We start from the raw sequence: 12147 nt of genomic DNA on the forward strand, positions 1-12147 counted from the left end.
ATCGGTTATCTAAACAAAGATCATGTTACTTCGACAATAACCAATTAATTTTTTTTATACAATTGAATAAGTAAATTGTAATGAGGAAAGGAGGAAAGATTTACAAATATAGAGATTTAACCTTGAACCTCATCTCAATCAACTTAAAATCCGCACAAATTTATCGCTGAGCAAGTGAAACATCCACAATAACCAATTAGTTGCTATATTAAATCGATTGCTGAACAGAATAGCCAAAATCGAAGCTCAACTAAATATGCACAATATCAACACGTAATTTGTTTGTAAATTGAATCACAATGATAAACATTACAACAGTTTGTTTTTGAAGGTTGCCTTTCTAGAACCTGCAATTTCATTGAAACATCACCAGAAACTTGAAGAGAACAAAGGCAGAGTAATAGTTATTACAGGCACTTGCTTAGCTGTAGCATTTTGTTGCTCCTTGCTGGAGTTTGGTTCCTTGCTGGAGTTTGCTGGAGTTTGGTGACTTTATTGCCAAATTCTTCCATCATGCAAATGCTGGCAAAAATCGAGTATAAGAGCTGTGGACCGAGTTGCTCTAGCAAGCACAAGAAGAGCAAACCAACGAAGAAATTGATTACCTGAAGAGTAATGTAAAAGTAACCAAGAAAAAGAACATCAGAAGATAGTAATAAGATTCTCTATTTCTATTTTGTTTCCTAATAATTTCATATCCTAGCTTGCAGAGCTGCGAAAGCTGTCACAATCTCTTCGGAAAAATGATATGGAAGAGAAAGAGAAAAAGAAAAGAGGAGAAAATTACCCAGTGCATTGACATACAGAATGCCATAGCTTTTGCGCAGATTCGATTTGGGAAACTTTCAGGTAAGAAGAGACCTAGACCAGGACTAGCTCCCAGTGCAAATGTTAAGACAAACCTGCATGTTGTAATCCATATCAAAAAGTCAAATCTCTATTACCTTCCAGCAATCAATGCTGACATTTGTCGTAGGCAATTTATAGTTTTCCACAATGAATAGCATGATCAATTACTAAAAGTTCCGCCTCAGTGGTTGATAGTGAACAGATATAGCAACGACTAATATTAGATATATTGGTAATCTTTTCATCATTTTCAAGCCATCAATTCCACTTCTAGGTTGTTGCTTATTCCAATGGTCAGGATCTCAAGTTCGAGAACCCAAACACAATAAACTTACAACCAATATTTCCAACTTATACAAAATAACCTAACATGTTGATCCAATTGAGCATAATGCTAGAATTCACTAATTTTATCTAAAACTATTTAATTATATTGTATTACATGAAAAGCTGCCTAAAGATTAGATCTTTGTTTTCTGCTCAAGAATAGTTTAAACTATTCATTTAATTATTAGGAACTAGCATTGACTTTCTTGCTCTCCTATCTATTTTAGCATAATAGAAAAAAAAACTCACATGTAAAATAAATTGCAGCAGCCACGCCGAAAAACCAAAGCAAATCAGTTGTGAAGCAGTTGCTGGAAAAAAATAACAGTAGGGCAGAGACGTGAAGCAGTAAAGCAGTTGCCGAAAAAAATTAATAGCAGCAGGGCAAAGACGTGAAGATAGAATTTTTATTAGAGAATATAGAAACCAAAGCAAATCAGCAGCAAAGCAGTTGCTGGAAAAAAAATAACAGTAGGGCAGAGATGTGAAGTAGAGTAATTGAAGCAGCAAAGTAGTTGCTGGAAAAAAATAACAACAGAGCAGAGACGTGAAGCAACAAAGCAGTTGCCAAAAAAAATAATAGCAGCAGGGCAGCAGGGCAGAGACGTGAAGATAGAATTTTTATTAGGAAAGATAGAATTTTTATTGGGGTTGAGTAATTTTTAATTGGGGTTTTAGGGATTTGTGATTAAAAAGTCTAATTAAATAAGGTGTAAATGAGATATGTCATTAAATGATGATTAAAAAATCTAATTAAATGAGGTGTAAATGACATGTAAAAATTAGCTGACATGTCATTACTTGATTGGGAAGGGACATGAATGACGTGGCATAACTGTTTCATACACTCCTTTCCCCATGATACAATATCATTTTTACTCAAAATTGGCTAGGAAATCCCTTATAATATTGTTAAATTTTTGTTTTACTCCAATTAAAGTTAGTAATTTTTTCATTTAAATAATGCTAACTATTGGGGATCGACCCGTATAAACAACGAAATAGAAAAGGTAGAGAAGATCGAACACAAATTTTACTTGGAAAACTCCTCCGAGGAAGATAAAAATCACAGGCAAAGGAGGTTTCGGCTTTTCACCAAATGAGTAAAAAACGAGAGCACAATATAGAGAAAATAAACCTAAATGTACTAAATGTATAAACCCAAACCCCAAAAACAAAGTTTTAACTCTCATAAAGCAATCCCGAAAACAAAACCCTAACTCTCATAGAGTTCTCTCAAAAGGGGTACAAAATTCTCTTCATAGTTACTACGAAAACTCTCAACAAAACTCATCTGCAACTACTTCTTGTCGTCCCCAAAAGAAAAGCTCTATAGTACTACATCTTTAATTGCCTATAAATTTGTCTCTCAAAACAGGGATATAAGGTCCCTTTAAAGAGGCTAAGATTAGAAGTCTAATCATACTAAAATATCTCTAAAGTAATCAGAATTTAACTAGAAAAGATAGCAGGGTTTAACTGAGAGAAGAAACCCGATTATGTGGGAAACACGTCGCCACGTCGCAACGTTGGGAAGATTCTCATCGTGACATCGCCAACTGACTTTGATGTTGCGATACTGAAATCTGATAATTACAAGACACACCCACCCAAACATTTTGAATTAATAGTGTGATGTAAACTCATAACTTATTATTAAATTTTGGTGGCTTTAAAATTTTTTTGGGTGAAAGATATTGTATCATTCTGATAATAAAACATATTTATTTATGATAATTTCGTGTACAATATTTTGTTTTTAAATTTAAAAAGACAGATGATGTTACAATATCTTTCATTACAAAAAATTTCAATTTAATTTTTTGCCCATACTATTTGTATAATAAAAGGTAAAAGAGATTTCGAAAAAAAAATGTAAGAGACAATTAGAAGAGAGTTGAAATTAAGGGTTGGATTGGCTTTCTGTATGTTTATTTAGATAAATAACCCTGTTTTTAGAAATAAAAATAAAAATACCTTTATTTGATCATTATAGTGTTTTAAAGTAAAATCTTATTCATTGGTCAATGTATTTCTTTTCTATCTATATCTACTTTGTCACTTTTCACAAATTTCAATATCTTTCTTCATTTTTTTTCCGAATTTATTTTCTCTCGTTCAATAATTCTGAAAAATAATTTTCTAAACAAAATAGTTATAAACATTAACATTTTTTAAAATGATGTATTTTGAAAAATCTTTAATTTTTAATTTAAAGAATTTCTCGTCTATGACGGCAACATTTTCAATGAAAATAATTGAGGGAAAGCATAGAAATGGTTACTAAAATATTGCTCGTATTTTTATTTTAGTCACTAAACTATTCGAAAATAAATTTTTTTAGTCATCCAATATTAACAGCCATTTGAAATTTGACGAAAGTGTTGACATGATTTTTTTTATTGGTCCAATAATAACGTTAGCCTTTAATATTTACAAAATTTATAATTTTAATTCAAATTCTAAAAAATCAATAAATATAGTCATGACAAATTTTAACTTCTTGTGATGCTCAGTGGATTCTGAGCATGCGAATTTGTTTTAGTCAGCAACCATAGAGTCAGATATGGCATTTTGATATGAGTGGCCAGTATAAGGTGAGCTCTAGCTATAAACTTGCGATTAAATCCTTTACGAGCATTTTTCATGGTAGCATGGATGGTCCTTGCGCGCGTTTGTAGGGCAGCTCGATACCCCTCGTTGCTTACGATGTTTTGCTCCTTATAAGGCGACCTTGTTAAATAAAAGGATTAACTTGCCAACTGACTGTGTTCACTGCGGCCAACTTGAGGATTTGGGGCTCTTTTTTGAGATGTCGCTTTACTTGTGAAGTCTGGCAGCTGGCTACTATTAGCAACTCTCATTGTTTTTTCATTTATTGTTTAAACTCAACAACAATTGGAACTCTTTATTCTCATTAAGTGTTCCTTGAAACTTGACGATGCACCACTTTAAGGAAAGTTTATTCAGTATTGTTTGTTTGGACTCATATGATGCTTTGAATATGGTTAGGAAAGTATTATTCTTTAAACCTATATAAAATAAAAATTGAGGATACTGACCCAGAAATATAGATGAATAAATGTTCTTTTTATAGGTCAACGAGTAAATATTACATTATATTTAAGGGGTTGATCCCCAGATTTGACTATCAAATTAAAGAAGCAAAAAACTGTAATTCTTGTAATATTATAAATAAATAAAAAATCTAAACTTCAATCTAAGACCATAAAAAATGGTCCCTGTATTCTATTTTCCTTTACCTATTTCTGATAATTTATCTCTATCTATCTTTATTTCAATTTAATTAATTTTGTTGTATCTCTCTCACCTGTACAAAACTAGTGTTTCTTGGAAGCTGCTGCCGGCTTTGTCTTCCAAAGTAACAATCTTCAAATCTGCATTTCTTTTTTTTCTTTTAAACTGAATCATGATGTTTGATTTTCACTGCTTCTAATCCCAATGAATCCATTGTTTGAGATTGGGGTTTGGTTGAAATGTCTGAGGAATGAAGTCGTCGATCATGGTGAGCTTGCGCCGTCCATATGAGAACCAAAATTACCATGATGATTGAGAGAAACACCATTGCCCCCCACGCCATGCGGGCGGCTCGCTTCCACGGCTTGCAGTGGTGGCCGAGGATCTCGGAAAATGCGTCCTTCACGGACTGGCATTGGACTAGATTTTCCATGCCTGGATATACATTTAGCAGGTTTTGAACTGAACTTGTGTAAGCCTCCACTGTTTTGTAATCGTTGCTGGATATGAATTGTCCCTCTCCACAGCTTCCATTGTTGGCATCCGAACATGTAAATACTTCCAATATCTACATAGTCATGCAAATCCGTTACAGATGTTTATCACATGAGAACTCGAAAAGAGTAACATATAAGAACAACAAATGGAACCTGAGACTAGGAAATGAACATGTTGGATTTTGCATACCTTTGGTATGTCGCCGATCCTGATCGTATTAGCGGGGCAGTTATTTGGCTGATATGTATATGCCGGTGGTGCGGTGAAAGGGTTGCAAACATGAGCAAGATTCGGATATGTTGTTGCTCGCAGCTCCGTTATGTTCGCATTCACCTGAAATCATAAGTCAGTTAAATTGTTCCATGGATTTGGGTTCGGACCATTTTTTTTATTCGGAGTTTAAGTTATTTGGTGTCAAGTCAGCTAACATATGAACTAAAAAGAACAAAAGACATTGAATTACCGCATTAACAAGGTTATAAATTCCAGCACTAACATCAGACAGGACTGATTCTGCAGACAGCAACTCATCACAAGGAAGAATCGAACTCAAAGTATTGTTGTATGGATTTTCTTGGAAATTTTCCAGAGCTGTACATGTATCACCTGAAAAACTGTAATTCAAACATTTACCTTTTGAGTTTTTCAATTCAATTCCAACCTGGAAAAACTCGAGAAAAAATAACATATAGATTGAGGAAATCAGATCAAAGTAAAACTTGAACTCACTTTTCCAACACGAAATATATCCCAAAGAACAACCAGCATAGAATTGTCAAGATCCAACATAATCCAATTAGCCTGAAAATTGATCAAAAATGAAAATCTTCAGCTCAGAGTGATTCACAACAAATTGAGTTAAATTCATGAATGCTTAAGTTTCTTACCAGTAAAGTGGTCGTCGAATTCTCAGAATTCCAGTCACTGCAGAAGGGAAAAAAAAATTCAACTTTCAGAAGAACAATGGCATGAGTAAATACATAGATACAAAAATATTGGTGAACATACCAGACAAAGCAATAACTGCTACCAGATTCAAGGAAATAGTCACTGTGGTTACTATAAACCTGTAAGAACAAATAGATACAAAGGGTCAATAATCAACATTCGAGTCTGAGTAAAAAAAAATGCAAAGATGTCGGGGAAGTTTGAGAGAGATTTATTACACTATCTGGAGACCCCTATCGATCATTCGTCTGTTTTTTCTAGCCTGTCTTGCAATATCGTCAGCTTCAACATCCAATCTCCGAGATGTAGTTGTAAGAAAACTAGAAGCCTCACCAGTTCCATTAGTGTCACCCAAGCTATCCCTCATTTCTTTCATGGCGCCCGTAGTGTTGTATATAGTGTCTGATGCCTCATTTGCTGTTCTAATAATAATGTCCACCACTGTTTTTGCTTCAGAATGGAACCTAACGGTCCCTCCAAGAACTAAACCTGAAGCAGCTCTGAAGAAAAAACAATGCTTTCATCAATGGTGGAAACAAAACCCAGAATTGGTTTCAATCTTTGAAGCTAGAAAAACATGACATTATTCAATCAAAGTGATGAACATTTTGGAGAGTTGAAGAGCTTACACTGCCAGGATTGTGAAGATTATGGCTAGGAGAATAGGCCATAAGTAACATTGCTTGTGACAGACAGATTTTGTGTCGGGTTTTCTGTTTCTTTTGCAACAGTAAGTAGTTGCCAAGAGATAGCTGCCGCACAATATTCCACATAAAAGCCATAAGAGTCCGATTGCATATCCATAGATCCCTGTAAATACAACTGACTGCAAAAAATAAAATAAATAAAAAATTTAATGTAATAAAGTGAAATTGTAAGGGAGGTTGGTATAGAGAATTACACTCCAATAATGCTTGTTAGTGATATCAAATCCTCCTCTATACTTGTTGAAATTGTCCAATGGATCCACTCTTACTGTATCATCTTCATTGCTTGAATTTGTATCTAATTAAAAATAAAACAACAACAACAAAAAAATTAAAAAAAATTATAGATTTATTTTCATTTTAAATTTATGATAAATATTAAACAATTATTTAACTGCTTCAGCTTAACAAACTTCTTATATAACAAAGACCAGGCCCTTATAAATTTTTGGGCTTGTATCAAATATGTTTTTTTTTAGGCATAATCATAATTTTAGTCTTTAATATCTATATATTTTGTCAATTTAATTTAATTTTTTTAGTTAAATTTGACCCTCAATATCTTTAAAAGAGTCAAATTTGACCATCTAATATTTCAAAAAAGAAATTGAATTGTTTTTTTAAATGTAAATACTGACTAAAACGTTAAATTTTTAAACACAGTAAACTTTGTGCTATTTTTTTTAAAATTTTTATGAACTATTTATATATATTAAATTTTTTAAATTTTTATTTATTTATTGAAGTGACATAGGCCAACATTATTAAAAAATTAATATTGTAGTCAACATTTTCATTTAGAAAAAGCAGTTTCACTCTGTGAAAAATTATTAGCCTAATTTAACTAAAAAATAAGAGCTAAATTAAAAAATGATATAAAGATTGAGGATTAAATTAATGATTATGCATTTTTATACAACAGATAGTATAACACAAGAGATGATGAAATTAAAAAACCACAATGCCAAAAAAGTTTAAAGTTTGCATCCGTTTATAGTGAGTGACTGAGTTGTATATGATGAAATTTAAAAGGAAATTAGAGAAGTCAGTTAATTAGGCCTGACCTGGAGAAGAAGCACTACCACCAATTTCTACGAAATTTAACGCTAAAATCAGCACCATCAACGATAAAGGCACCATTAATCTTGTGCCATTTGTGAAGCCCATTTTCAACCTGTCAAACAAGCAAACATGTTATGAATTTAGACTGGAAATTTGATCCAAGAATTTAATGCCATTGTTTTTTTCTACCAAACTGGAACGAACCAATTTTTTTGGTATGTTAACTAACCCATTAAGTCAATATGACTTATGAACCAAATTCTAGGGAACTATGAACTAAACCCTTCAGATAAGTTTAAAGCACAGCTAAAACACTTGAAATTAAGTTCCTAATAACAAGACTTGTTTTTGAAAATTTTGAGTTTAAATTTCAAAATTGATGACTAGAATTATCTACCATAGAGTGCAATATTAGATATTAGAAAAGAGAAATGGAAACTAGCAAGAAGGTACATGATAACCTTTTTCAAAGATTTATAGCAAGGAGCATTGAGGTTTAGTTTGAAAACTAGGGAACTTGAAGCACTTAATAACAAGGTATTGGCAAAAGAAAAGCAAAAAAGGGCATCTAGTTTAAGTGTGAAAAGAGAAAGATATCTTTTCTCATTTATAAAAATGGGTTAATATATGATGATACATCGTCATGTTATGTATAAGACTAATAAAGTGTATGCAAAACTTTTGTAAAAGCAATGACTTATGAGCAAGCAAAGAACAATTCTAGACTCTGCACTCTCCCTTTAGTAAAAGAGTTGAATTAACATCAAAGAATCAGTAAAACAGAAGATTGGTTTAGAAGATACGATGGAAACTTGAAGTTGCAGTTTCAAATACCAATCTGCAACTTGTAACAATGGCAAAAGAAAAGCTAAAACTTCATTCAAAGTACTTACAGAAGTTAATATGATGAATCTTCAAAGCTCTCCTTAACAACAATTTTCTGCTATAAATGCTTGAATGGGTGCTTATGATTTGGAAGTCTTCAAAATTCAATCTTCTGGTTTGACACACAACTTGCCCAGTCTTGGACTCTTCTAGAATGAGGTCATCAATGATTCTGCAGATTTTGTAAGCTTCAAGAACAGAGATATCCCAAAGTCAGATGAGACAGCTTGATTAAAATCTCCAATAAAACATGGAGTTTGAAGGTTCTTTATTACTGAACCCACTTCTGAAACAACTCCTCCTCGGGTGTACCAAATATATAAATAAATGGAACTGATATTAACCAAAACAATTTGGTTTGTCTGTGTCTTTTGCCAAAGTCAAGAAAAAACCAAGTTTAGTTTATTATTAAATGGTCAAAATGGTTGCCTTTCCGTCAAGATTGTGGTCATTCGTCTGCAATTCCTTTTCTCCTTTTTGAAAAGAAAACGTATGCGGGTGCACCAAAGTCCATATCTCAATCTAAAACGATGGCTTATTAATTTATCTAACTTCTTAGCCTTTATTGCCCCCCCCCCCAATTGGTCCCTTTTTTCTTCAATTAAATATCTCCTTTTATAAATTTTACTTATATTTAAATTCCCAAACTTATATTCATTAATAATTTCAATATTTAATTTTGTTATTGTTCGTGTTGCTAATTGAATGTCACATGGGGGCCATGCGAGCAAAAGACTTTAGTTTTATGTAACAGTGTTGAAGAATTTTACAATTTAAATTTAAATTTGAAAATTCTTACAACCTCATATTCAACATTTGTATTTTCTTATTTACTTTCACATATAATAATTGGTCATATGAGCAATTTTCTTTTATTTTTATAAATGTCGGAAGTGATTTAATAGTGGTATCAATTAGATTTCAAATATTAAATGATTAACATATCAAAAAAGTTCAAACTACTATGCTATGTTTAAACATGCCCTTATACTTATTTTGTAATTAAATAAACTCTTAATCTATTAATTTTTTCTCCTGATTTTAATTTAGGGAAATTTTGTCTTTTACTTTTATTTTAACACATGTACAAAAATTCCTTAATTAAGCACTCAAATATATGGAATTAATCTAAAAAATAACTGCTTTTTAAGTTTTAATGAAATTCATATTTTTCAACCAAAAAAAGTTTGAATTCCCATGCAAAATACTAGTATTTTAATTATTAATTATTATCTTTTTAGACCTTTTCCATCTAAGATTCATATTGAAATAAATTAATTTTAAATATTGTCAAAAAATACACCTTTGTTGTTTTAAGCTTGCTTGTTTAATTAATTCAGGTAAATGAGTTTGAATTTTTTTTCTTAGTTAAAACAAACTATTGGGTATGAAAAAATTTCAAAGAAAGAGTTTTAATATATATATATAGCTGTTTTTTAGTGGATTAAAAGAATTTTAATCCCATACTTTTGAGTGTTTAGTAAATAAATCTTTGTAACTAATAAACTTATGACATGTGTAAAAATAACATATATACATATATATATATATAATTTCTAAGAGTCTTAAAAGGAAAAAAATAGATTAGGGGTTTATTTAACTACAAAATAAGTATAAGAACTTGTTTAAACATAGTAATTTGAAAGCTTTTTCATATATATATATTTTAACCTTATTAAATCAATAGAAAAAAAGAAGTAAATTTGTGAGATTTAAAAAAAAAACTAAATATTAATTATGTGTAGAACACATGGACTGAAAGCAGAATTAAACCTTACTAATAACATAAATACTAAATTAATAATTAATTTAAAATGTTGGTGTGGTGAAGTTGAGTTGTTTGAAAAGTGGTGTATAAAAGAAAAGATAAAGACATATGCCTAATAGTGTAAAAAGCATGTCTTCAATTCAGACTTCACTGTAATATGTAAACCGCCATTAAAGTTGAAATACATTCAAAGGCACTTGTTTAGATGGGAGGTAGTTAGGTAACTCAGATAACTCTAGCCAAAGTAAGTAGTTTTGAGATGCTCCTGATGTTCATTTTTAACTATGATTATGACTCACCACACCTTCGTAGAGGGAACTCTACCAATACCGTAAGCTGTTTCTCCTTCCTCTATGATTGAAAAAAACACATCACTAGTCTTGTTCGTGAACAAGGATGAAAATTCGTTTCACATCTTTTACTTTATAATCACGTTGCCACTCTCCTTTGTTTCTATATTATTTTTATATCATGTATAGTCATGCCTCAAATTAAAGCAAATATTAATTATAATATATCCTCCTTAAATCCACCTTTGTTTCCTTATTTATCAAACCATACATATTGTCTAACCAACTCCAATTCTCTCTCGATATATTCCTCAAAAAATTCGATTCATGTGGATTCTTCCCACAACTAACGAAGAGATCTTGGCGGAATTGCCACATATGAAATTGAGCATAATTTTGCAAAGAAATAACCCACTTGCCTTTCGAGAAGAGATGGGAAACATGCTCAATATCATTTGATTGAATAGTTGACCCAGCTCCTTTTTGTTTGAAGAAATCCTCCATTTCAATTGATTTTTTTTTCACGAAAAGCAAACATGAGACAACAAATCCAGTCTTTCACTAAGATTTCAAATAGCTATCCTGAGTTCAAGTTGATTATGTTTTGCCTCTTACTCGGAGAAAGACGATCAAACAATTCTCAATAATGGTCCTTACGGATCGAATCATCCATATAATATACAAAAAGAAACTCCAAATATTTGATATTTTTCTCTTTGAATGAGATCTCAATTCTAGCGACGGTTTCATTAGATATCTTACAACTAGAATCCCTCTTTTTTCCGATTATACATGATCAATCCTTCTTAATATATCTTATATTCCTATTCACACGAGGAATGTGACAAGCTAGAAAAGTTTTCAAATAATAAGTCAATTGACAGTAAATTGGAACGACCATCTAAACAAGTGTAAATCATCCGTCGTCCAAGTCCCTAAGCTTTCATTAAGAACATAAAGTTATTGGTCATCAACCATCATATGGGTTCACTTGCCTCATACCATCAAGTCAGAATAAATGACAAGATCTATCCCATCACATACATCTTTGTCTCATCAAAAACATCTACCTCATGTGTTTCATAATGATGACTAAATGACAAGTCCAATACGTGTTCCGTAATCACGGACCTTCACCTATAAATACATCCTGGAACGATGAAAAAAGGAGGGACTCCTCTTAAATATCAAGCCAATACTCTGTTAGCATATCTTCAACTCCCAACTCTCAGCCTTAGCACTCTCCTTACCTTCAGTCTTTATCAACTCTGACTCTTTATCTTGATTGAGTGAACCGACCTTCATGGCAACCTCTCCCTGTTGTATCATTATATCAACAATATATATATTATACTTACTTTTCACATATTTTTGAGATTATGTTAGTATATATACATAGTAAAATAATAAAAATGCTAGTATTACTTTGAATTTAGAAAATATAAATATAGTAATTAATTAAATGATTATTAAAATATTAATAGTGTATCTTTCCCCTATTTATTATATTTAATTGTATTCAAACAAAATTATCTTCTTAAAAAGCTAAAATATA

The 12147-nt window shown here is 31.5% G+C and overlaps 2 protein-coding genes across 4 annotated transcripts; both read right to left on the reverse strand.

Moving 5' to 3' along the window:
- Positions 1-266: 266 nt before the first annotated feature.
- Positions 267-1819, reverse strand: LOC107896012 (probable plastidic glucose transporter 2). The gene is made up of 3 exons (XM_016821178.2): positions 1426-1819; positions 788-902; positions 267-605 (listed from the first exon to the last, which is right to left on the reverse strand). Coding segments are annotated over exons 1-3 (315 nt in total). The 5' UTR covers positions 1428-1819; the 3' UTR covers positions 267-407.
- A 2428-nt stretch (positions 1820-4247) lies between these two features.
- LOC107896911 (uncharacterized) lies at positions 4248-9048 on the reverse strand. Of its 3 annotated transcripts, none has more exons than XM_016822212.2 (11): positions 8543-9048; positions 7652-7761; positions 6782-6885; positions 6510-6706; positions 6099-6380; positions 5941-5999; positions 5820-5856; positions 5662-5733; positions 5396-5546; positions 5122-5265; positions 4248-5002 (listed from the first exon to the last, which is right to left on the reverse strand). In XM_016822212.2, the coding sequence occupies exons 2-11, from the start codon at positions 7752-7754 to the stop codon at positions 4595-4597; spliced, it is 1557 nt and encodes a 518-aa protein (XP_016677701.1). In that variant the 5' UTR covers positions 7755-7761; positions 8543-9048; the 3' UTR covers positions 4248-4594. The 3 variants fall into 3 exon arrangements, with proteins under 3 accessions (XP_016677701.1, XP_016677702.1, XP_040934800.1); XM_016822213.2 differs by lacking the exon at positions 8543-9048 and adding an exon at positions 8111-8268; XM_041078866.1 differs by lacking the exon at positions 8543-9048 and adding an exon at positions 8047-8092.
- Between the last annotated feature and the right edge of the window lie 3099 nt (positions 9049-12147).

Source organism: Gossypium hirsutum, chromosome A10, assembly GCF_007990345.1.
Source record: "Gossypium hirsutum isolate 1008001.06 chromosome A10, Gossypium_hirsutum_v2.1, whole genome shotgun sequence".
In the NCBI taxonomy this organism is placed as follows: domain Eukaryota; kingdom Viridiplantae; phylum Streptophyta; class Magnoliopsida; order Malvales; family Malvaceae; genus Gossypium; species Gossypium hirsutum.